This window comes from Lipomyces oligophaga (assembly GCF_038497815.1).
Source record: "Lipomyces oligophaga strain CBS 7107 unplaced genomic scaffold V1516scaffold_5, whole genome shotgun sequence".
Taxonomy (NCBI): domain Eukaryota; kingdom Fungi; phylum Ascomycota; class Lipomycetes; order Lipomycetales; family Lipomycetaceae; genus Lipomyces; species [Lipomyces] oligophaga.
The window spans coordinates 346,562-369,630 of record NW_027117789.1 but is presented as its reverse complement, the minus strand read 5'-3'; the positions used below and the strand labels follow the sequence as shown (position 1 = coordinate 369,630).

General features: G+C 42.9%; 13 protein-coding genes across 13 annotated transcripts; 5 read left to right on the top strand and 8 right to left on the bottom strand.

Moving 5' to 3' along the window:
• Window positions 1-4: 4 nt before the first annotated feature.
• V1516DRAFT_406985 (kinase-like domain-containing protein) lies at window positions 5-2,656 on the bottom strand. Its single transcript, XM_066918994.1, has 7 exons — window positions 2,596-2,656; window positions 2,327-2,539; window positions 1,923-2,276; window positions 1,607-1,866; window positions 1,427-1,546; window positions 1,249-1,371; window positions 5-1,198 (listed from the first exon to the last, which is right to left on the bottom strand). Exons 2-7 carry the CDS (start codon window positions 2,483-2,485, stop codon window positions 286-288), a joined length of 1,929 nt encoding a protein of 642 aa, XP_066776675.1. The 5' UTR covers window positions 2,486-2,539; window positions 2,596-2,656; the 3' UTR covers window positions 5-285.
• Window positions 2,657-5,485: 2,829 nt separating this feature from the next.
• Window positions 5,486-7,095, top strand: V1516DRAFT_676638 (NADP-dependent oxidoreductase domain-containing protein). The gene has a single exon (XM_066922456.1). The coding sequence runs from the start codon at window positions 5,673-5,675 to the stop codon at window positions 6,726-6,728; it is 1,056 nt and encodes a 351-aa protein (XP_066776674.1). The 5' UTR covers window positions 5,486-5,672; the 3' UTR covers window positions 6,729-7,095.
• Window positions 6,752-7,659, bottom strand: V1516DRAFT_676636 (uncharacterized protein). The gene is made up of 5 exons (XM_066922455.1): window positions 7,515-7,659; window positions 7,410-7,462; window positions 7,319-7,345; window positions 7,015-7,269; window positions 6,752-6,969 (listed from the first exon to the last, which is right to left on the bottom strand). Exons 1-5 carry the CDS (start codon window positions 7,608-7,610, stop codon window positions 6,900-6,902), a joined length of 501 nt encoding a protein of 166 aa, XP_066776673.1. The 5' UTR covers window positions 7,611-7,659; the 3' UTR covers window positions 6,752-6,899.
• A 124-nt stretch (window positions 7,660-7,783) lies between these two features.
• On the top strand, window positions 7,784-9,494 carry V1516DRAFT_676631 (uncharacterized protein). The gene is made up of 2 exons (XM_066922454.1): window positions 7,784-8,638; window positions 8,694-9,494. Exons 1-2 carry the CDS (start codon window positions 7,879-7,881, stop codon window positions 9,266-9,268), a joined length of 1,335 nt encoding a protein of 444 aa, XP_066776672.1. The 5' UTR covers window positions 7,784-7,878; the 3' UTR covers window positions 9,269-9,494.
• On the bottom strand, window positions 9,453-11,314 carry V1516DRAFT_702833 (acyl-CoA dehydrogenase/oxidase; the record flags this gene model as incomplete). The annotated part of the gene is made up of 5 exons (XM_066924134.1): window positions 10,550-11,314; window positions 10,478-10,500; window positions 10,283-10,431; window positions 9,532-10,233; window positions 9,453-9,481 (listed from the first exon to the last, which is right to left on the bottom strand). Exons 1-5 carry the CDS (start codon window positions 10,856-10,858, stop codon window positions 9,453-9,455), a joined length of 1,212 nt encoding a protein of 403 aa, XP_066776671.1. The 5' UTR covers window positions 10,859-11,314.
• Window positions 11,315-11,616: 302 nt separating this feature from the next.
• On the bottom strand, window positions 11,617-11,878 carry V1516DRAFT_664834 (uncharacterized protein; the record flags this gene model as incomplete). The annotated part of the gene is made up of 3 exons (XM_066920628.1): window positions 11,617-11,703; window positions 11,752-11,826; window positions 11,876-11,878. The coding sequence occupies 3 exons, from the start codon at window positions 11,876-11,878 to the stop codon at window positions 11,617-11,619; spliced, it is 165 nt and encodes a 54-aa protein (XP_066776670.1).
• A 180-nt stretch (window positions 11,879-12,058) lies between these two features.
• V1516DRAFT_712488 (adaptin N terminal region-domain-containing protein) lies at window positions 12,059-14,917 on the top strand. Its single transcript, XM_066924287.1, has 8 exons — window positions 12,059-12,179; window positions 12,301-12,352; window positions 12,409-12,540; window positions 12,592-12,649; window positions 12,712-12,825; window positions 12,887-13,018; window positions 13,069-13,190; window positions 13,235-14,917. Exons 1-8 carry the CDS (start codon window positions 12,125-12,127, stop codon window positions 14,655-14,657), a joined length of 2,088 nt encoding a protein of 695 aa, XP_066776669.1. The 5' UTR covers window positions 12,059-12,124; the 3' UTR covers window positions 14,658-14,917.
• Window positions 14,744-15,694, bottom strand: V1516DRAFT_712487 (bola protein). The gene is made up of 3 exons (XM_066924286.1): window positions 15,356-15,694; window positions 15,133-15,263; window positions 14,744-15,051 (listed from the first exon to the last, which is right to left on the bottom strand). The coding sequence occupies exons 1-3, from the start codon at window positions 15,441-15,443 to the stop codon at window positions 15,007-15,009; spliced, it is 264 nt and encodes an 87-aa protein (XP_066776668.1). The 5' UTR covers window positions 15,444-15,694; the 3' UTR covers window positions 14,744-15,006.
• On the bottom strand, window positions 15,695-16,759 carry V1516DRAFT_676615 (nuclear fragile X mental retardation-interacting protein 1-domain-containing protein). Its single transcript, XM_066922453.1, has one exon. It carries the CDS (start codon window positions 16,728-16,730, stop codon window positions 15,888-15,890), a length of 843 nt encoding a protein of 280 aa, XP_066776667.1. The 5' UTR covers window positions 16,731-16,759; the 3' UTR covers window positions 15,695-15,887.
• Window positions 16,760-16,811: 52 nt separating this feature from the next.
• Window positions 16,812-18,604, top strand: V1516DRAFT_676613 (uncharacterized protein). The gene is made up of 3 exons (XM_066922452.1): window positions 16,812-17,056; window positions 17,104-17,418; window positions 17,473-18,604. The coding sequence occupies exons 1-3, from the start codon at window positions 16,898-16,900 to the stop codon at window positions 18,103-18,105; spliced, it is 1,107 nt and encodes a 368-aa protein (XP_066776666.1). The 5' UTR covers window positions 16,812-16,897; the 3' UTR covers window positions 18,106-18,604.
• V1516DRAFT_676609 (Ser-Thr-rich glycosyl-phosphatidyl-inositol-anchored membrane family-domain-containing protein) lies at window positions 17,875-19,372 on the bottom strand. The gene is made up of 5 exons (XM_066922451.1): window positions 18,857-19,372; window positions 18,687-18,811; window positions 18,540-18,639; window positions 18,397-18,490; window positions 17,875-18,343 (listed from the first exon to the last, which is right to left on the bottom strand). The coding sequence occupies exons 1-5, from the start codon at window positions 18,955-18,957 to the stop codon at window positions 18,143-18,145; spliced, it is 621 nt and encodes a 206-aa protein (XP_066776665.1). The 5' UTR covers window positions 18,958-19,372; the 3' UTR covers window positions 17,875-18,142.
• Window positions 19,373-19,705: 333 nt separating this feature from the next.
• Window positions 19,706-21,913, top strand: V1516DRAFT_686094 (uncharacterized protein; the record flags this gene model as incomplete). The annotated part of the gene is made up of 2 exons (XM_066923649.1): window positions 19,706-19,945; window positions 20,003-21,913. The coding sequence occupies 2 exons, from the start codon at window positions 19,706-19,708 to the stop codon at window positions 21,911-21,913; spliced, it is 2,151 nt and encodes a 716-aa protein (XP_066776664.1).
• V1516DRAFT_676603 (GTP cyclohydrolase 1 type 2/Nif3) lies at window positions 21,746-23,054 on the bottom strand. The gene is made up of 3 exons (XM_066922450.1): window positions 22,903-23,054; window positions 22,679-22,858; window positions 21,746-22,628 (listed from the first exon to the last, which is right to left on the bottom strand). The coding sequence occupies exons 1-3, from the start codon at window positions 22,940-22,942 to the stop codon at window positions 21,961-21,963; spliced, it is 888 nt and encodes a 295-aa protein (XP_066776663.1). The 5' UTR covers window positions 22,943-23,054; the 3' UTR covers window positions 21,746-21,960.
• Window positions 23,055-23,069: the final 15 nt, after the last annotated feature.

The window sequence follows — 23,069 nt, the reverse complement described above, 5'->3', positions numbered from 1 at the left end:
TATCTGATTAAATTGTACGTAGTTAACTACAAGACAAAGTTTGTGAGCCATATCATTTATAAAATTTGAAATTCCATTTGTGAGCTAGGGATCTACAGTAAATTTTATGAAGATATCGTGCAAGACCTGATAACACTGCAAAGCATAACTTTGAAACAGTAATTTTCAATTAAAATCTATAACCAGAAGACTTCAATAGTCGATTCATAATCACCACAAAAACCAAGGAATTGCTCTTCTGATACTTCTTGAACGAGCCAGCCGAAAAGATGAATCGGACGAGCGTTACCAGTATGAGCCAGAGAGCCCATCTTCCAATGCACGAATTACATCTCCATGCGCATCGTTAGCCTTTCGCCGAGCTTTACTACTACCATCACCTAATTCAAGGCTATTATTTGGATCTAATTCTGGTGGTGGAATATATGCTGGGCTTGGTTGTGCGCGAATAGTATTTGAAGGATCGATCAGATTTCCAACACGTTGCAATTGCGGAGGAATAGGATCAAGATGTCCAATTGTAACTGCCCGTGGCCGCCCTGATCTCGAACTTGATTGATTCATCTGGCTCGAATTTGAAGACGATGCCAACATCTGCTGGTGCGGAGGGTAGGGGCTCGAAGTGATAGTTGAACTATTCACATTGCTTGCTCCGTATGCTGGTGCAAAATACATACTTGCCATATGAGATGATCCCTCGAGCGGCTTGTTTCCAGCAACAGGAATTTGCGACAGATGCTGATTTTGCTGCTGCTGATGATACTGACGGATAATATCACCAGATGCCATTTTCTGTGTAGACTTTGGTATTACATTAGCACTCGGTGTCGTCTGACCAGGGTAAGTCTTAGGCCCTGAAACAAAGCTATGCGATTTCGCCTGCTGTGGAGTCCACCGGTCAAACGGATTTAAATTTAACAGTTTTTGAACGAAGTCTATAAATGCTTCTCGATTTTGCATCTCTCTTTCCACTTCTGCGGGTTTCATGTTCCGCTTAGGCATAGGATATGATGTGACAATGTCAGGAAACTTTGTAGCCGAGAAATATCTTTTAGATGGCTCTTCTTTGGTATGATGTTCGAGCGCATATTGTTCCATACTTTTTAATCTGTAACTTTTCCGTCCGTATTCGTCGGTGACTTTATCAAAAAAGTCGGGTGACTGTTTTCCCATTTCAATCATCCAGTTGGGTGGCATACTAGACTATATTAGAGCATATCTTCGACATTTCCCCTGGTTGATACTTACCCAAACATTTCTATTATTCTTGATAACTGATTATATTCTGAGCTTCCAGGAAATAGCGGAAGTCCCAGAAATAATTCGGCCACGATGCAGCCCAAAGACCACATATCGATCGGAGAAGAATAACTGCATCCTCTTTAGAATGCTCACTAATACAGTTCACAAAGAAAAATCTACTTACGGCATTCCCAATATAACCTCAGGCGATCGATAAAATCGTGATTGAATGTAAGTGTATACCGTTTGTCGTTCATGACAAGCAGATCCGAAGTCGATAACTTTGATGACGGGACTTTCCAAACTAGGTTCAATTTGTTAGCCACATTCGATCTGTTCACGATCAACCAATCTCTGCCCTTACGTCTTCAACAAAATATTTTCCGGCTTCAAATCACAGTGAATCAGTTTGGCCTCTTTAAGCACACAAAGAGCATCGAGTAATTGCTGCGCAAAAACTCGAACTAGATTGGTACTTAGCCCTCTAAAATGGTTTTGCTTGATCAAATCGTAAAGGTTACTAGACAACAGTTCGAATACTAAACATAAATGCTCTCTATGAATGAATTTGTCCCGCAGACGCAAAAGATGGTGTTCATCTTTTCGATCTACCTTGGAATTGAGCTGATAAAATTAGTAATTCCTCCTTATTGCGCTCCTCATTTCATTTCTCAACTCACATGTTCTAAAATAGATACTTCCATCATACTCTGATTGAAATATGCTGGCTGGTTTTTAATAACTTTCACAGCCACGACTTCCTGTGTCTTCAGATTCTGGCATTTAACGACCTGGCCGAACGTTCCTTGACCAAGAATATCTAAAATCAAATATTTTTGCTGATCTTTTTCGCCTCCTAAGATATCGTTGACATATAATATATAATCACTGTCTTCATTATCAAAACCATTGTTCTTGGATCCTTTACTGGGCTTCGTGAGCACTCGGCGAGGATTTCGAGACGACTCGTATTTGAACGTAGGATTAGAAATTCGATACGTGGAGGGAAGATGAATAGTCAGAGCTTGTAGTGGCTATATTTAAGTCAATAAGAATGCATAAAGCGAGTTCTTCTAATACTCACACTCATAAATCCCCCCTCAGGATTAGCCCGGCGATACAGAGGCTGAACGTTCTTCTTTGGCCGGAGATCGCCAGAAGATTGCACTTCGTGGAACCAAGGAGCTGTTACCGTTGGTTTAGGAGCTCGTGGGGAGCTAGCAGATTGAACTATTGAAGGCATCAATACTGCTGCCGAAGCTCGCCTCCCGTTAGGATCTAGTGTGAGAGATTGAAACTGATTAACTGAGGAGAATTAGTGTACATATGCAGCAGATGAAGAGATATGCCTACCTAGAGTGGGACGACCTGGTGATGTCGATAGAGAGCCTGAATGACTGTACGGAGAATGAGATTGCATTGGCTGCTGATGCGGATGAATCGGTGAGAGATTAAGCTGGTGAGACAGATATTGATTGGATGAATATTGAACCGGAGTAGTCGAACCGAATTGGGGATTATAAGAAGGCGTCAATGTGGCATTTGAGGAAGAACCAGGCTGATTCGTAGTCGAAATAGGAGAGTGATAGGGAGATGCACGGAGACTAGCAGAATAAGGCGAGAGAGAGGGATTCGGAGAGGCACCATAAGACTGAGAAGATATCTGTGGCAGTGAAGGTGATGTATTGACCATCGAAGAGAAATTCCTATACTCTCTTGATCGTGTTGTGGGACTATCATTCAGAGTATCAGGACCAGACTGGTAGAATAAATTAGACGATTGCAGGACTGGAGAACGATCCAGATCAGCATGGTCAGCAGGAGTGTAGAACGATGGACGGAGAGACGCCGGCTGATTTGGATGACGATGCTGCTGCATCTGTTGCTGATGAGTCGGGTTAAATTGCTGGGGTTGCGGTTGCTGCTGTGGTAGCGAATATGAATGAGCTGGATTGTAGAGTGGAGGACCAGAGGAAGCAACAGGCGAGACCTGTTGCGACGTCTGGTACAATCTGCGGGATTGCATCGAGGGGGGAGAATTGTAGTCCATTTGAAACAGAAATCGGCAAATGTTATGAGCCGCAAATTAGATAGTGACGATACGAGAGCCGAAATTAAATGTAATGAAAAAATCACAAGTGGCTAAAGCAGTGCCAGAGAGACGAGAAACAGAATCGATTGGGCTTTCAGCGGATCATAGATGTGCTATGGTCAGATTATTAGTAAAAAAGCGAATCCTAAGCAAAGGAAATATAATACCAATTTCACTAAGTAAACAGCAAGATGGATAAATAATTTGAAAAAAAAGAGGACTTGCGAATAGAAACCTTGCTTGAGTCAAACGAAGAATGTTGTGATCGAAGTTGATTTCAAGTTTGATCTAGCAAACCAAGTGTCTATCTAGAACTAGATATACTAGGAGGATGAGCAACGTACCGCAGCGCTGCAGATACCGAAATAGATAATGGTTCCACAAAACTTCAAAAACTTCAAGCAGAGAAGCAACGCTGCAAAAAACAAGCTGCAAACAGACCTGTTAAGAGTGGAAACCGTGAGGATCAAGTGGAGAGAGAAATTAGTATCAATATTCAAAGCGTACTCAGCAAGTCGATCCGCAACCAAACGGCTCGATTTTGGTCAAATATTAATCAGCACGCAAAACTGTACTCAATTCAAAATGTTTTTAGTACAGCAAAAACACAGAAAAGCTGATTAAAATCGATCAACAGCAGAGTCCTAAACTAGGCTGAACGGATACGACACACGATTGACTAAATGTCTATGGTAATGATGATTCGAGCTGTGAGCGGCGGAGAGGGTCGAGCACCAGCCGTGGCGTATGATGGGCGCGGGGTTGGTGGGATCACGTGAATTCTATTTTAGTGTCTGATTCAGGCGGGAGAAGCTATGGATCTTTTAGGAGATGGCTGCTGGTTTGCAATAATGAGGACATGCGATAGTGAGACGTAAAAAGTTAGGAACTGGATGAAATGTGAAACTACTGGCATGACATTTTTGGACGTTGGTGAAGTTATCCGCCAAAGTTGTGGACGTGGAGGGGATGTAGACGTGGACATAGGATGAGACGGGAATGGAACGCGTGGACGACATATCGGCGGGTTCTGTGGACTACGCTTGACCAGATTATGTGCGAGTGAGATTGATTACGGCAGATTACTGTTTATAGGAGAGTTCGGATTCATAAAATTATTTAGAAATAGCAAAATAAGCTGTTTAGTTTGTAAATTGTGAAAGGAGTGTAGAATTGTTCATACGTCTCAGTGCTCACTAAAGTTCACCCTGATGGACAGGAATTATCAGGGCACCCAAGTAAGGCAAATAAATATAAATGAAATATGTGACTATGGATCCAACACAAAGTATCCCAAACAGGAATAATTCAGACTCATGAAAATTGTAGTAGAGCTAAGAATTGGCTGCTCGAGTGAGGGTGTGTGATATTACAGGGAGAGCGAAATAGGTAGAACTGGAGACTTAAATTTTTAATGGCTATTGTGCTACTAAGCTCGCTCGAATCGATAGCAAACCATGCTTTCTGTGAGTCCCTGGTATGCTCTTGCGGATATCAATGTGGATATTCTTGAAGTAGTCACATCGAATACGATGAAAACTCGAGATATGGCGCCAACTGCGTGTCTATTGCATTTCACCATTTAAAATTGTGCAGAAACACCTTTCCATGTAACTAGATACACACAACTACTAGATCCTACACTCCCCCTCACGCAGCGAATACAATCGTTTTATCTAGAGAAACCCCAATCCGATGCGTCAAATACCCAATCTCTATATCGATCGTATTAACGACAAAGATATCCAGTAAAGCATTTTCAGTAGCTATTTGATCTCGTTGAACGCAAGTACTAGAAGCAGAACTGAAAAAGAAACCGCCTCTGGAAAACAGAGACGCTGCATCGTTCTGCATGGCAGACATCACATGTATTTACCACGTCTGCTCCTAGTAGACGAGAAGTAATCACATCGACAAGCAACTCTACAGTTCACATTCTTATGCAATGAGCAATAAAATTTATCAAAGCTGTAGAACGTTCAAAATATCTTTACTCGCTTAGTTATTCCACAAAGCAAGTGGATCATTTCATCATTTCAGTCAAATATCCTTCATCACGGCTCTTCCGGCCGCTCGGCATAAACGCCTAAACACGTGGCCACGCGTTATCTTAGCCCTCGAGAATTGCACTGCCGAGGTGTAGCAGGAGTGAAATAGTCTAAGCCCGCCGGTGGTATAGCGCATTCTTGGATTTTCGCTCATGCTACAGCAAAAGCCGATCTCTGTCGGTTCTGTACTCAATTGGTCTTTTTTTAGTGAGACCTTATGTACCTTTTAGTTTGATTGCGTCGCTTAATCGGCCACTTCCACAATTGCGCGCACATTTCTATCGCGGTCCATGCCGGTGATTGATATCCTTCTGGGCACCGCCGGCTTCGGCGACCATGGACGGATAACCACTCTAGCACATGCGAAGGAAATTGTTGATACGTTCACAGCGGCCGGCTACTCCGTCGTTGATACTGCTTACATATATCCAGGTGGATTTCAAGGCGAATCCGAGTCCTTTCTCGGTGCTCTTGATGTCTCTCGACGAGGCATCCAGGTGGACACCAAAGTGCGTTCGTTTGAACGCGAAGCTCACACCCCGAAGTCAATCATTGATTCAGTCGATATACAATTTAGAAGATTAAAAGTCGACAAAGTCCGCACTCTCTATCTTCATTGTCCCGATAGATCGACTCCATTCGAAGATACTTACCGAGCTATTGACAATCTCTTTCGGGCGGGAAAATTCGAGAGGTTCGGGCTCTCCAACTTCAAGGCTGAAGAGGTCGAGACTTTTGTCGAGCTCGCGGAAAAGCATGCTTTCGTCCGGCCTTCCGTGTATCAAGGCCTCTATAACATGTTTTCTCGGAGAAACGAGGAGGAGCTACTACCCACTCTGCGTAAGCACAATATAAGTTATTTTGCTTTTTCGCCTCTCGCCGTTGGATTCTTCAATATTCGTCGAGGCCATGAACCTGGAGCAGGATCAAGATTCGATCCTTCAACCCGTCAAGGAAAACGTTCTCGAGAGCGATGGTTCAAAGAATCGTTTTTCGAAGCAGTCGAACGTATTCGAGAAACCGGCGCGAAGTATTCCATTTCTACAAATTCCATAGCCCTGCGCTGGCTAAAGCACCATTCTCAGCTCACAGATGGAGACGCAATCATTATCGGTGCGTCAAACTTTGAGCAAGTCAAGCAGAACCTGGCATCGCTATCCGACGGTCCCCTACCAGATGAAATTGTCAAATTGATCGACGAAGTCTGGTTACATGTCAAGAACGACGCTCCTCCCTACACCTGGGTTTTGGGTCCTCCGCCTTATTCTAAGTCAACACCTACGACATCAACAGCCACTGCTACCTCTGCTACAACTACTTCTGCCACTACTCCTGCTAGCTCCTAGTGCTGCTCTTTTATGTCTTAGCATTTCTTGCCGGCGCATCTTTTTGCTATTAATGATTATTCGCTGTTATTGACTGTTTCAAGCAATGGTGTCCTGTTTGATGTCCTGTTATGAATTTCTGGATATTCGTTTGTCCTGTTTGCTTACTGTATATTCTATGATTATCTCAATTCACAGATCCATCATCTCTGCTCTGGATTCTTCCATTACTTGATTGATTTCGTCGAAAAGTGACTTCAGACTAGTCTGTTAATTTGCCTCCTGGACCATTCCAACATAAACTTACCGATTTTCTAATTCTTCCATCTGATAATCAAAGCTGATGTCGGGCTGAGATAATGCTTGAACACGAAAACTTAAAAGCGTCACAGTAGCTCTTAACTTTTGTTCTTCCAAGTCTTGAACCTTCCGGATTAAGTTTGCAAGCTCCATCCGGTGGATCTGCAAAAGCAACCGCTCTTGCCGCAGAATGTCGCTTGAAACATCCTGGAACCCTTCCTGAGCTATGCGAATCACTTGCTGGATTTGCTGAATAGATATACTAGGTGTTTAGTCGGAAGCAGGAGAACAATGGGATTTACTGTTCTCACCTTCCAGCAGTATAATCACTGAGAGCGCTGTAAATTCTTAGTAAGACAATAGAATCTTAGATGACAATACAAGCTATCACTATAGACAAACCTTTCGAACTCATGATATATTTCCGTCCTTGTGGCTTGCGCCGATGCGAATGCCTGGCTCAATTAGTAATTGTAGGAAATTTATTTTATCCTAACATCAGCGGACCTTCATGTAGTCTAAAGCCCGCACAGGATCAGCGATTTCTTCATTGTTGATTGCATTCACATCATTTTCGATCAAATTCTGCTGTTCCGTCGTCATTTGAGGAGACTGGAGACAGACGTTATTCGTTCAAATGGCAATATCCAGATGTCGCGCAATCTATGATAGGATAGTTCTAGCTATTACGGTCCCAACGCAAGCTCGCGACGCGACAAAAAGTTTATTGACCAAGTCAACAGTCAGCCGGCCCAATTGCTAATCTGTAAAATATGATCTACCAACACAAACTGCGTATATGCTTTTCATCATAATGCTGCTTGAATTATTTTGCATTTTTTAGTGATGTCATGCAGAATACTTTGTAAATATGTATCCACTTACTCCGCGTTCGTCGTTATTATCACCACCTGTATCTCAGCAGCAGGCGCTGTTCGCTACGAGAATTTCGCCGAGCAGATTATCCTCTGATACCTTACTGAACCCAGAACCAGAGATCAAAATGAAGAATCGTTTGCGAGTGATTGAACAAGGCCAAAAGTTTGTCAGGGAGATTAGCTCAGATACCAAGAGTGCGCCTGTTATTCGTCTGATGGGTAATACCATGGAGGAGAGCCCTGTCCAACTTCTGATGCCTAGCAAACGGCGCTCTTCTAATGCACCAGATTCTATAAATTCAATGGAAAGTACTCGACCTTCACTGACGCCAAAGACTCTAGCAAAGTTACCTACGTGGCAATACAGAGAGCGGTTAAACTTTTACTTTCTCAGCACGGTGAAAGGATCTCATTCTCTACCAGCTAGTTTACGAATTATGACTGAGTCAGATACGATACCTGTTGTATTCCAACGATTGATAGAAGTTCAAGGTTCTCCTGGGCATGAACTGATCATAGATATCCTCCATGATGCCTACATGAGCGCGCTGATTTTCGATGCCGTATTGAGGGATAATCCTCTAGCAGACCATGCCCTAGCATCAGATAGTCTAGAGCATCTATTTAAACTGATCCGCATTTTCCAACGAGATCAATTATGCCATTCCTGGACTGCAAAATACATGGTTAGCGTGGCGGTGTTCATTCTCACTAAATACAATCGAACCGCTCGACTATTGATCCACTGTCTCGGTTAGCAGCCTGTCCGCATTTACTGAATCCTAACTTTATTGATTAACATCATTAGAAAGAGACCGTACATCACTATATGACCCGCAATACTTATATGCGATTCAGCAACTCAGCTCAATCAAATCATCGATCAACATCTCCGTGTTTGTCATAGATCCCCGAGCTCTTGTCTATACGACCTGTATCGTCAGCTCGATGGGTGGTTTGGTCATCAAGGAGACCGACCCGATGGCAATGCAGATCCGCGCCATGACCGCGTCTATGCTCCAGATTGTGCTCTATCTCAAAGGCCTGTGTTTGCAAATCTACCGTTTTCACTTGCGATCTGTGAAGTACTCTAAACGCAATAAAAAGGGGAATCACTTAGGATCGTCTTTCTGGATACAAGACACAATCACAGTGGACTCGGCCTACCCATCAAACCTTCCAGCCGTCCAATTAGTCAATCAAGAATATGGAAATTGGATTCCTCCCATCCGCGAAATGCCTTCTTTGAAAATCTCAGACCCTATTCCAAAACCGCATCTTAACTCCCAAGCGGTCCAGCCTAGTAGTATGGCAGTTTCCTTCAATTCCTACCCAGTCTCATTGCCATCCATGCGCACGAACATTGCCAAATCAGAGGGTTAGAAGAGAATTTGGATTGTACTATAGGTAACAAGTTGCTAGATGTATATTTAAAACAAAGAATTGTAAATTACAAATGGATTGGTAACTTGTAAGTTAAAAAAAGGCGTTGACTCCTGTGATCCGACGGCCAAGCGCAAGACTGTATAACGTTAGATTTATAAAGTGACGGCTTTTTGTATAATACTTACGCATGAATATCACTTTGTCCTTCATCTAATAGATAAAATTAATAAAATTTCCAACTCCAGAAGGTAAGAACTCACAAGTTTGAACGACAAACAAATTCGCAGCAATTCGGCCAATATGATACTCATCGCTAACCGCGTTCCCACCAAAAATTTCCATCAGCGCTCGTGTATTTGCTAGTGCACGATCTGCATTGTGTCGTTTAATCAGGCCAATCATTTCTGGCGCTGCTTTGCCCGCGTCTTTCAATCTACCTACTTGCACACATGCCGTGAGACCATACGCAATGTCAGTCAACGCGTCGGCCAGCTTCTTTTGGATCAACTGGTATTTCGCAAGTGGATTACCCTTGAACTGAGTGCGTTCAATAGAGTAATTGCGGGCTAACATTAATGCGCCTTCAAGCGCTCCCATGGTACCCCAGGCAATGCCGTAGCGAGCTGAATTAAGACATGAAAACGGCCCCTTCAACCCTTTGATCTCGGGAAACATATTTTCCTTGCGAACTTCAACATCATCCATGTTTATCATTCCGGTTATACTCGCTCGTAAAGCCGTCTTACCCTTGATTGCAGGTGTAGCCAACCCGGGACCGGCCGTTTCTCGGTCAACCAGAAAGCCCCTAATCTCACCATCAAGTTTCGCCCACACCACGAACACATCTGCAATAGGAGAGTTTGTGATCCAATTTTTGGCACCGTTCAATAAATAAACTCCTTCCTTCGTGGGATGAGGACGCGCGGTGGTCTCCATCGAACCAGGATCAGATCCATGGTTGGCTAGGCAAATCAGTCGTTGTCTATTTGCAAAAAATAATTTTATCCTTACGCTCGGTAAGACCAAAACAGCCAATAATCTCTCCAGTGGCCAGACGTGGAATGTATCGCTCTTTGAGTTCTTCAGTTCCAAATTCGTCTATAGGATGCATAACTAGAGACGACTGAACACTCATAGCCGATCGATATCCGGAATCAACACTAACATGTTAGAAGAGAGCCCGCTAGAGCAGCAAGTTATCTTTACCGTTCAACTTCACGCGCAATGAGCTACAGATATCAGCGTGATGAAACGGGAAGATCAAACAAAATTTCATACTCCATAAGCAACCGAACCGACACCGGCACATCCATACCCGTGAACGGTGGCTCCTAGCAAACCCAGCTCACCGAGCTCGGTCATGATCTTTTTGTCAAAGTTCTCATTTCGGTAGGCCTCTAGAACTCGAGGCTGTAGAGATCCTTGACAGTACTTGTGCGCTGCGTCAGAGATGGCAATTTCATCTTCCGTCAACAGAGAGTCGAGCAGGAACGGATCTTCCCAGTTGAAGGTAGTTGACGCTCTTCGCACGAATTGGCGCGAGATTGGACGGGCAAATGATCTAGCAATTGTACAAGAAATTGGCATATCGGGTCAAGTTCAGTTCAAAATTCTCTTTTGTCGGAAAGCAGACTGGGGACAGGAAAATGATCAGGCGAGGGAAAAATTTGGAGTTTTAAGGATAATAAAATATGGGGAGATGTGCGGCCAACTGAGTCACCAACTCGAAAAACCCCTGTAATAGTAATCCAGCTACATATCAAAACCTACACAACTCGTCAATACCCTCATATGAAGCTCTGCAACAAAAATGCTATAAGAGTAATTGCGTTAAGAGATATCATTTGCTGGATCTTCTGCCGAGTCCCGGATTCGGAATTCCAACAGCTAGCCGATAACCGACCAGCTCGGTTGGTTCCGTGGACAAATTTCGACCACTATCCAACCCCGCAGAAAGCCACGTGATCATTTATGTTGAACTAATTCAGGAACGAGGTTCGTAGTATGAAAAAGACGAGAGATGAGATAATAACAAGTGTAATGACAGCGTGAGATAGAACCATCTGGAATTAAATGATGAATAATTATTATGCTAAGGTAACCATAGGTGAGATGGAGATCTCTGGTGAATGGAGTAGTTGACCAGGTAGCTTGCTAGGACGAGCCAGTGAATAATACGAAGACATAACATGCACGAGACTTCCGAGGTAAATCAAACCCTGGTAATTACCAAGAGCGCGACTTATGATTCGATGTCAAATGCTTCGTGTCCCAATTGAAGAGATGCAAAAATAATCCCGTCACCTGAAATCCAGATCAAATACTGTGCTTTTCTTGAGTATAGTTCACATAAGACCCTTCCACCCCGACAGCTTTTGAGCCCAAAAGCTGAAAATAAGACTTGAACCGAGAAACCCCATCCAGTTAAAAAACTATTGATAATTAGAATCATTGCTTCATCAAGAATATTTCAACTATACCGCTCGCCGCGAATATCGACGCTCTTCTTCCTCAGTTCGAAATGAGGCGAACACTCGCCTTGGATTTGGAACAGCCTATAATTCTTTAGTCCATCTCACAGTAGCTCTCAAAGCTATTACTCACCATTTCCTCGTTATCTTCTCTCAATCAGTTATATCTCAGTTGATCAATCGCTAAAGGTCTTTCGCGGCCGTCATCTGGCCTTGGTGCTCTACTCATGCTGATACACGTGATTTGGGGCTGGGGTTAGCCTCGACCATGTTGTCCTCGTCGACTTAACTAGTCGTCGACTATCTAAAAATCGCACAAGGCGCAAGTTTAGGTCTGGACGTCTTTGAGTTCGAGCGATCTCTCAGTTTCGCAGAGTTGTCAATGCAGGCATCGATAGAAAAGCGCATTAGAAGTGTCTTCCAGGTGCCCAAGAAAGGTGTGTTTTATCCATGGTCCGAGGTCCGGTTCTCGAATGCATGCGCGCCGCTGCTTTTCGATAACTTCGCGTTCGAAGATCTGGCCCGGATTTGTGGTTGTCCTAGCGCTGACGTTTCCAGGCGAATCCTATGAGCTCCGAAGCGGACTCGTATCGCAATATGCATATGAGCGGTAAGAAATAGACTGATTGATTTGTCAAGTTGCGTTGATACTGATCCGGGCGACAGCAAGGAAGCGATTCAACGGACCATCTCGGCCATGACAATTGGCAAAGATGTGTCATCGCTATTTCCGGATGTCTTGAAGAATATTGCTACTCCAGATCTAGAGCAGAAGAAGCTAGTTTATCTTTATCTGATGTAAGCTAATTGCTGGGATTTGATTCCTGCGGCATTTCTGACTTGAACTAGGAACTATGCAAAGACTCATCCTGATCTTTGTATCCTAGCGGTCAATACTTTTGTTCAGGTATGTGCTTCCATCTGTACATATACAATTTTAAATTTTATAAGCTAATAGTTATTTTTTAGGACTCGGAGGATTCTAATCCGCTGGTTCGCGCTTTGGCTATCCGAACTATGGGTTGCATTCGTGTCGAGAAGATCATAGACTACATGGAGGAGCCTCTTCGCAAGACCTTAAAGGCAAGCGATCATTTACAATTTATTAGTTATTGATAAAAGTATTATTGTTAACTTGAACTAGGATGATAGTCCTTATGTACGGAAAACTGCTGCTATTTGTGTGGCCAAGCTCTTCGATCTGAATCCTTCCCTCGTGATCGAGAACGGATTTCTGGATGGTTTGAAGAATTTGCTCAATGATGCAAATCCAATGGTATTTATTCAGATTTGATTAACTGGAAGAATATCAATTAATTTGTCTAGGTCATTGCAAATGCAGTCAGTGCACTCACAGAGATTCAGGAGCGTGCCCCAGAAACTGAAGCATTCAAAGTAAACTCCGAAATTCTCTCAAAGCTCCTCATGGCTCTAAATGAATGCACAGAGTATGTATTTACTAATGATTCATTTCAACCGCTAATACATGCAGATGGGGACGAATTGCGATTTTAACTTCGATTGCTGAATACAACAGTGGCGATATTCGAGAGGCCGAGCATATTTGTGAACGAGTTGTTCCTCAATTTCAGCACGTTAATCCTTCCGTAGTTTTAGCCGCGGTCAACACAATACTTTGTCATGTCCATCTACTGAATCCGGAACTCAAAAAGCAATACCTTGACAAAATGTCACCCCCACTAGTGACTCTGGCGGTATCTGCCCCGGAGGTTCAATATGTTGCGCTACGAAACATCAATTTGATTTTGCAAAAGTATCCTAACATTCTCAGTAATCAATTACGGATATTCTTTTGTAAATATAACGATCCTTTATATCTCAAGGTTGAGAAGCTTGATATTATGATCCGGCTTGCAAACTCGAAGAATGTTGACACGCTTTTGTCCGAGCTGAAGGAATATGCTCTAGAGGTTGACATGGATTTTGTCAAACGAGCGCTAAAGGCTATTGGACAATGTGCAATCAAAATCGAATCTTCTGCAGATCGTTGTGTGAATGTTCTATTGGATCTGATTGCTACAAAAGTTAATTACGTGGTCCAGGAAGCGATTATTGTTATGCGGGATATCTTACGAGCTTATCCTGGTTATGAAGGGACGATTCCCACATTATGTCAGGGAATAGATGAGCTTGATGAGCCGGAAGCTCGTGCGGCCTTGATCTGGATTATTGGCGAATACGCGGATAAGATCGACAATGCCGATGAGCTGCTAAATACGTTTATTGATAATTTCTTGGATGAGCCCGCACAGGTACAACTGCAGATCTTGACCGCCTCTGTGAAATTGTTTTTACAGAAGCCGCAGAGTACGCAAGGTACTGTGCAGAAAGTCTTACAGACCATTACCAATGAATGTGATAATGCCGATCTTCGTGATCGTGCATACATTTATTGGCGATTACTTTCAAATGACACGCAAATAGCGAAGGATATCATTATGGCTAAGAGACCGCAAGTTAAAAATGTGATCCCGCATTTGCCTGAGCCCGTTCTTGACGAACTACTTCGTGAATTATCGTCTTTAGCGTCAGTATACCACAAGCCGGCCGAGACATTTATTGGACAAGGAAGGTTTGGCGCGGACGCACTTCAGAAGAAGGCTGTTGAAGAGCAAGTTCAAATTGCGCAGGAAGAGTTTACGACTGCAAAGACAAATGGAGGAAATTTAGAAAATCTACTTGATCTCGATTTCGAGACTGAACCCACTCCCACTCCAAATGCTGTATCAATGGCGCCGACAACGGCACTGGCGGGTCTAAATCTCAATGGACCTGCACTAGTTTCTTCTAGTCCTGCACCGATCCAACTCGCTCAGCCTGCTCAATCAATTGAACCAACGCAGCAAGCTCCCCAACGAAGTAATGTTGAAGATTTACTTGGTTTATTTGATTAAGCTGTGCGGTGAAAGTGCTCAATCAATCAATTTAACATGTCCATGGCTGTTGGTTGCCAATCAAAGCATTCATTAGATTAAAATGATTGGATTGCGATAGAAATTCTATTGCTGAATAAAAATCTAATTATGAATTCCATTTTCTACTTGCTCATTACTGATTTTTTGCCTGCTGTTAACTCCTGCGTTTGTATATGTCGAATTTATTTGTTTGATTTTGTTAGCATATGACGATAATTAAGATTGTAATTCCATTTCAAAAAAATAAAGCCAGTAAATGTACATAACGCAGTAGTAGTAGGAAGATATGTAATTGGAAATGGAGTAGTAATACAAGAAAACCAGGAATTCATTGTCCTGACTTTTTTGCCCATTCTTCAGGAGTATAATCTTTCTACAGCCATTAATAAAGCACGAAATTTAAGCAAAGACAACAACGTGAAAAAAATTATCATGATTGCAAGGGATCACTGACCTGAGTAAAAGCATGGATAGCAGCGATCTCACTCTTAAGTGCAGCGTTGACGAGCCGATGACGCATCAAAACGTTCTTTCCTGTGAATTTCGGTGAGACAATGATAACCTCAAAAGCCTGTCCGCAGCCTCCTGCGTGAAATATTTTAGTAAATGAATCTTCAAGTAAAAGTTCTTCTAGTGAATATAAAAAACACAGGCAATGAACAAGTGAAATCACCGACCAGACATATCAACGACTTCAGCATGTACAGCGTCGAGCCGTGCTCGGATTGCAGAATCCAGAAACTCGGTTGTTAGAACATCAGACATTATTTATAGCAAAAATCGCGAACTAGAAATACATCCAGAAGAGAGAATCTGGAAGAGCAAGCCAGTTGGACTATAAGTTATGGTCGAAGAGTAAGAACGGTCATGATGTTGAAAAAGGTGCGTTGGGAAGGAACTGTATTTTGTTCGGCTGTCTTAGTAAGCGATACAAAAGCTTGACCAGGTTTTACGCGATTTACAGATTAGAGCAGCGAAATAATGTAGATCAGTTGCAAATTAACGGAAGTAAATTTTGTCATCATTCTTTAGCAATTCGATGGGAAGCGAGATGGACAAGAAGATCTTATCAGATGCATACTTTGGGACTTTGCTCCTACAATGAGCTATTCAGTGTGGAATCTGGAAGAGGAGGATGGTGAGGAAAAAAGAGTAAAGAAAAACTGAACTAAATAATAGACAATGAAGAATTCAAGAGCGACTAAGTATTCAAGGACCCTTGATTATGCCTTGCTGGACAGCAAGTAGAATAAAATCGAGAACCTGCTCGTTCTCTTTGTCAATATCATTCTGAAACAATCTTTTAAATAGCGGCATTCGCTGTGGTTTTTCGTATCGTTTGTAGATCTTTGTATTTTGCCTCACTTCCTGTGCCGGTCTTTCGTGGGCGTAAATGCATTTTGCACCGCGGTCACAACGTCCGTTGCGAGCAAAATATCTGCATAGATGTGACTTTCGCGAATCTTTAATTGTGAGTTTTTTCTGTTGTTCCTCCGTCTGAAATCGCTGTTCATCGTCGGCCTTCTCCTGTTCCCGTTGTCGAATCCGATCTGCAGTTGGCCATCTTTTCTTGCGCTCTTCAATCCATTTCGCAATATCTTCATCTGATTCAAGGGTAATTGTGGTTCCGGGGATAGCCATAGCAGCTGAGGCTAGCTGTAAATTCGGTGCTGAGATCTCATATTTCGCTTCCTCATCTGAATCATCATCAGATATATTCGTGCGTCCTGCTAAACTCGATAATCCGAATAGATTAGGATTGAAGGTCCCTAAACTACTTGTTTGCGCGACATCTTGGGTGATTATGTCTTCTTCGTTTATGGACTGACCCAATAAATTAGACTTATCCTGCAAAGCTTCATCAGAGCTTTCAAGATATGACTTCGGACCAGTGTTCTGGCCGCTGTATAGTCCTTGTCCAACTTGATATGGCTTTGTCCGTCCAACATAACTTCTTCGTTGAAAGCTCCCTCTACTCGATCGATTCGAATTTGATCGAACATTACGCGCTGATGGTGGCGGAGGAGGAGGTCCAAATATATATTCTGACATGAATTCGTCTGCCTCCAAAATTAGTCTCAGGATACTAGAAATGGTTTAGGAATCAGCTGCAAATGGTAGTTTGTTCGTTGGGAGTTTACGCTTTGGTAACGGAAAAACATTGTTGCAAATTCATTTTTTCCACCATAAGCCAGTTAAAATTCAAAATTGACTCCAAGATGTTCAAATTTGGATTTTCTGGTGATGACATAAATTCGGATACAGAAGATGATGTCGAAGATGTCGAAAGTACGAATGGAACGTCACCACAGATACAATGCGAACATGAAGAATACTCGAGCGATAGAACATTGAGATTATATGATATCAGTGATCTTGTAAGTTTACGTATATCCTTCATCTGCAAGCCAGTCTAAATATATAGTTGACTTCGATCCCTTCGCGGCTTTCTTATTCTCAGGTTGCAATTCCGTTTGAGAATATAGAGATTCCTCGACGAGAAGTGTTTGACATCAAATTGCAGATCATGGCGGATGAAGACGTTTTACCCACGCTTGGCGATACTTCAAAGAAGAAAGACGAAGATTTATATCACCAAGAGATTAAAATTTTATTATCGAACACCGAAGATATCCGGACGAACGTCTATGAAGGTGGCCTAAAAAGCTGGGAAGGGGCACAAGATCTGGTTCAATGTCTGGCGGAAGAACATACTAAAATTGGGAATGGCGTATTAGAGGTGAGGAGACATTGAATTTGATCTTGATAGAATAAAAATTAACAGCCGCGAAAGTTTGGTTGTGGAAGTGCACTACCTTCCTTGTACTTGTTTCAACAATATGTAACCGAAATTTTACATGGAAATGGACAGAGTCAGAATGTGACTTTTGTCTTATCGGACTACAATCTGTCGGTCTTAGAGTTAATGACGGCGCCGAATTTTTTAATAGCCTACCACAAATGTATTTGTCCAGACAAAAATGAAAGTGACCTGATTATCAAAGAAGATACTGTTCAGTCTTTCATCAACTGGCTTGATCAACATAAGATCAGTATCAAACTAGTTGCAGGTCCATGGGATGCAAAAAAGTTTGCAGATCTACTAGGATACTCCAATTCTGGAAATCCCAAGCTCCGCTTTTCGACTGTCCTGGCTTCTGAGACTATTTATTCAGGCGCTTCGATTGCAGCCTTTGTTCCTTCGATGCTAAGTTCACTGACATTATGGCATTCCACCACAGGCGATTTTCCTAAAGGATATATTGCTGCCAAAGAGATCTATTTTGGGGTAGGAGGAACAGTTTTGCAATTTCTCGAAGAAGCCAAAAGGTATGATAGCTCAGTCGAGATTTTGATAAAAAAAAGGATTTCACCAGAACAAGTAAGCGGGGTTTCGCGTGTAATATTACAGGCGCAAAAATTATAAAAACAATTAAGTTCAATCATAATTCATTCAAATTAGACTATATGATCAAGTATAGGTATCCTAGTCCCACAGAAATCACAAGTGCGAATCCAGACAGTCGTTCACCGGAATAGGAAGCACCTGCAGTACTAGACGATGCAGTCGCTGTGGCGGACGAAGTGGAAGAACTAGACGTGGTAGTTGAGGAGAAGGATGAAGTTGTGCTATTTTGAAACGGGGCGGTCGACGATGATCGAGACTGAAGGGAGTTAGCATTGGATGTAACTAACAAATTGTTATTGTCAAACTTACGCGACTTGCGGACGAAGAAATAACAGAAGACGTCACTTTGGATGAAGCCGTCGTTGATGACGCCGTACCATTGAGACCTTTGATGGTGAAGAAGCTAAATCAAAGTCAGGATCAAATCATGAGTACGCAATTATTATTAATACCCTGAATAGTTGACGTCACTAGTAACATCATCTTCAATTTTCAATACATAATCTGTGGCCGTGTATATATGCTCCGGAGGAGTCCAACGAACAATTCCAGCTTAACTGTTAATCCAGATTTCTCAAAATTGCAATCAGATCACATACAGTTTGTAAGATTCGTAGCAATAGTTAACACTGTGCTGAGATCGTCGGAATTCCCTTGTAACAGATACAACGAGACCGTATCATTATTCGAGGCTGTCCATTCGACAAGGAAAGCTTCTTTGGTTCTGGCTATTTTAGTATAGATCAGACAGTTGCAAAGCAGCACTTACTTCAGTACATCTCCTTCGGCCGGAGAAGAGAAGGGGTTGACTGCAAGGACGGCAGCAGCCAGCAGAGAAAAAGTAGAGTAAAGTCGAAAGAAAGAGGCCATTGTTGAGCATAAACAGACCGAATTACACTATCAATTTTGCGAGGACACTCTCACTTTATATCAAGGAATCCATCGAGGGGCCCACCGGTATCTCTCGTCTGGAGGACGCGCATACTATCATACGCGGCCGCCTGTTCTCGCGCTTCTTCTCAGGGAGTCCTAGGAACCGAAAAACAAAACAATAAAACCCCTTTCTACGGTCCGTGCTTCTTTCCTAAGCGGCTCAAGCAACATGTCCCCGGGACAAGTCATGTGATTAATATCACGTGAAAGTGCACATGATAATCACATGACTACAGGTTTCTCCAGTCGAGAAGAAACTCTACTGAGGGACTCCTTGGTTTGCGACAGACAACGCGTGAAGCGACAAGAGAAACGCGTCGGGCTTTTAGAGAGCTTGAACGAAAAGAGGATTTTGTGGTTTGGAATTATCTAGAGTCTTGATAAATAGAACTGAGCAGCTGTTTCTTCTGATATTTTAGAACGCTATCAAAGAGTGCAGCTGCATTATTAGATCTTCGATAGTTCTGAGTGAAAGTTTAGAAGAGAGACCGACAGGGCTTAAGAAATAGCGAGTTCAGACGTGAAACTCCAGCAAAATCTGACTCAAAGTCTTAATAAGCTCTATTCTTACTAAGAATATATTTCCTGTTATTTTGTCTTCCGCAGCTTTGTATTCTTCATTTGCAGGCAATTCCAGCGAAATTTTTGGCTGCTCCTCGCCAAAACTTCTACAACTACTATTATTATGCCCTCTCTGGCTGTTCTCCCACCTCCTTCAGAGTTTGCGTTCCCACAAGATTCTTCGGTTGAACCCGCTCTTCAACTATCTTCTACGCGACGGAAATCGCTGACTTTCTCTGAATCGAATTTAGAGAAAAGTTTAGAAGATTTCAACTCATCCGATTCGGCGAAGGAAATGGATACTGCTGTTGACGAACGTTTCTCACCTGTAGATTTCTCGACCGAGAATCAAAATGGTAATGTGGTAGGTAGAAATTCTTCGTCTATCTCAATTTCTTCGTTCCTAATTGATTGGCAATAGATTTCATCAAACGCGGAGTTAGAGAAAAATGGCAGTGAACGTTCTAGTGCTACAACGCGACAAACAAAACTCTCAATCATTATTCGACAGCCCCCATCCAAGGCAACCACGTCTTCTAAATCAAGAAGCAAATCTTCGGTAACTCCAAAGTCTCGAAAATCGACTTCATCAAGAATAAAACAGACAAAAACCAATACTAAAAAGCAGCTTAATTCTACTTCTTCAGTCACGTCTAATCCGCCATCGAAAAAACGTACCAAACAGATTGCCGGATTTGATAAAGAAGGTGGACAGGATGTTAAGAAACCCAAACGTTCAGCCAAACCGCGCGCGGAACGCAAGCGGGTAGCGTTAGCTGTTGTGGAACCTCCGCAATTTTCGCCTGTAATCACAGATTTGAGTGAAGAAGAAATCCAGCTACGACTGTTTGTTCGTGAATTTGTACTTCGGTTTGAACGTCACTGCCGATTATCTATGAAACATCTTAACATAATTAACGATGTAACAGGCCCGTGGGGAGATATGACATTCAAAACTGTGATTGTCTCTGTTTTGCGGATCATCTACTCAGATAACTTTCCTGTTGTGGACGGGGAGCTCCTAAAGAGCACGATAAAGGAAGTCGAAAAAATGGCTTCTACCAACGAAAAATTATGGCATTATGTGACAGAAGTCATCGAAAGCAGCAAGCCGCCTTCACAATCGACTGAAATTAATGGTACAGCTCAAAGTGATACAACTGTACATCAGAACCTCCGACAAAGTTCGGTCGATAGCAGTGGAGACGTGACTCGGACTTCAGATAGCGATGAGGAGGACGATCCGGGCAACAGCAGTCTAACAAGCTCATCACCACCGGCAAATGAAGTTCTGTTATCCTCGTACGGTAGTATCATCTCGCACATAGAGAAACTTCGAAGAATCGGGGATTTGATTCGACTTGCGCTGACAGGCAGCTATATTCGGGAGACAATAGAAATAGAACACGAAGCAATGCGACGCAAGACTATTCAGAAAGTAGCTGAAATGAAGACCCTTGCGGAAGCTCATGCCGCAGATCTGCTATCAGTCAAGGAAGCTCTGAACTCCGTTCCCACAAAGCACAAAGCCGAATGGCAAGTCCGATATGCGGCCGTGCAAGCTAGATGTGACAAAGAGATGCATGCTGTTAAAGAGGACTTATTTCGGCGAAAACGGAAGGCCGCTTTAAGGAATTTATCTTTAGGCAATGATGTATACGGCAACGAATACTGGTTATTCTCCGAGCGCATTAAAACGAGTTCTGGTTGGGGATCTTGGATTATGTGCTGCAAAGCCAAGCAACTCCCTTCGCCTACGGGCACCATTATTTTCCCTAAATCGTCCCTGAAAGAGGGCAAAGAACCCGACGATCGTCAAGACTGCGTAAACGGAAGCCCTAATGGCATTGGTTATGACCGTAAGGATGATGACGGTGGTGACGGCGACGAATCTTCGTCGGACTTGTCCGATGACGATCTACTGGGCGATAATAATAACTGGTATGCAATTGAGACGCAGGATGATGCGGAACAATTGAGCAAGTGGATACTGTATGGCGCTGATTGCATATTCAAACCTGCCGACAAAACGAAGCCAAAGCGAAAGAGTTCAGAGAAACCAGCTTCCGGTGAGAGAAAGTCGGAGAATGGTACTACAGAAGGCGACGAAATAGAGCCGGGCAAAGACAGCCGGCAAGTGATATATTACGACGATTTTCTAAACAACGTTTATAGTTCGCAGAAAACGGTACGGCAAACGGAGAAAAAAGTTGTACCACTGAACTTGGCTGCCAGTCGTGAATCTGTTGAAGTGTTGGCGCGGGAGATCAAAGGTATTGCCGAGTTTCTCCCGAGTAAGGATTCAAGTAAAGAAGGCCGACGAGCGAAGTAGAGTCGATGGAATGTACAAATTATATTAGTTATATGCACATGGATGTATTAAAATAACGTTAGAGGGTCTGTATCTTGCGTCGAAACAATCACCTCGACGTCGACTTCACTGAAATCTGCTGGTGAACGCAAAATCTCAGAAGCCAGCATTGGAGCAAACGTAGACTTCAGATATCCGCGCTCAGTGTTCGTATGCCCGCAAATAATGGCTGACACGTTACGCTCAAGCAGTGCTAATATCTCATGATGGCTTAGTTCGCCAGTAAACCAGAGATCTGCATCGGGAGCTTTTGCAAGTACCGAAGAACCTGAGCCCGCACAAAGTGCGATCTTTCTGACAGGTTCTGAGCGATGTTTAACCGCGACGGCTACTTGAACATGATCTAGATTCAACCCTGATTTCACGTTGTCTACGATCTGCGGGAGAAATATCTCATTCGGCTCAGATGGTAAAGACACCAATCTTCCAAACCCGGTATTCGGAATATCTGTACTTGCTGGTGAAGGCTCAATCACCTTACTCTGGACCGCTGACGAGTTGTCGAATGAGGTTCCAAGCGCAACCTTGACAAGCCAATCATTCATACCACCATTCTGGGCATCCACAGCGGTATGCGGACAGTAGACGCTAATTCCAGCTTGTGCGAGACGGATCAGTGTTCTTTGCTGAGAATTTGTCACCGAAAGCGCTTTCAATGGACGAAAGATGATTGGATCTGGATAATCGGTAAATATTCTTCATCGAGAAAAGAAATTTAAAACTTACGATAAGACACTATAAGAACAGCGTTGGAGCTAATCGCCTCGTCTGCAACGGCAGTAGTCAAATCGATAGTCAGTAAAACTCTCGCCTTTGAGATACTCTGCAGCAATGGCGGAACATCTAGTAACAGACCAGTGTTGTCCCACGCTGAGTCGGCAAGAGCCTTAGGGAACAATCTTTGTACTGAACAATTAGTTTAGATGCAAAGTAGACTTAGTAGTGCTTGCCTGCTGACACCAAATTTCGTACAACTGTTGTAGATGTCATTGTTGTTTTATATGGCGTGTAATTCGAGTTCGGTAGATTTGTAGACAAACCCTTACAAAACGATCTCCCGTTACGCCAAACAATTATAACTGTTAGACGAATTTAATACTATACAATATCACTAAAT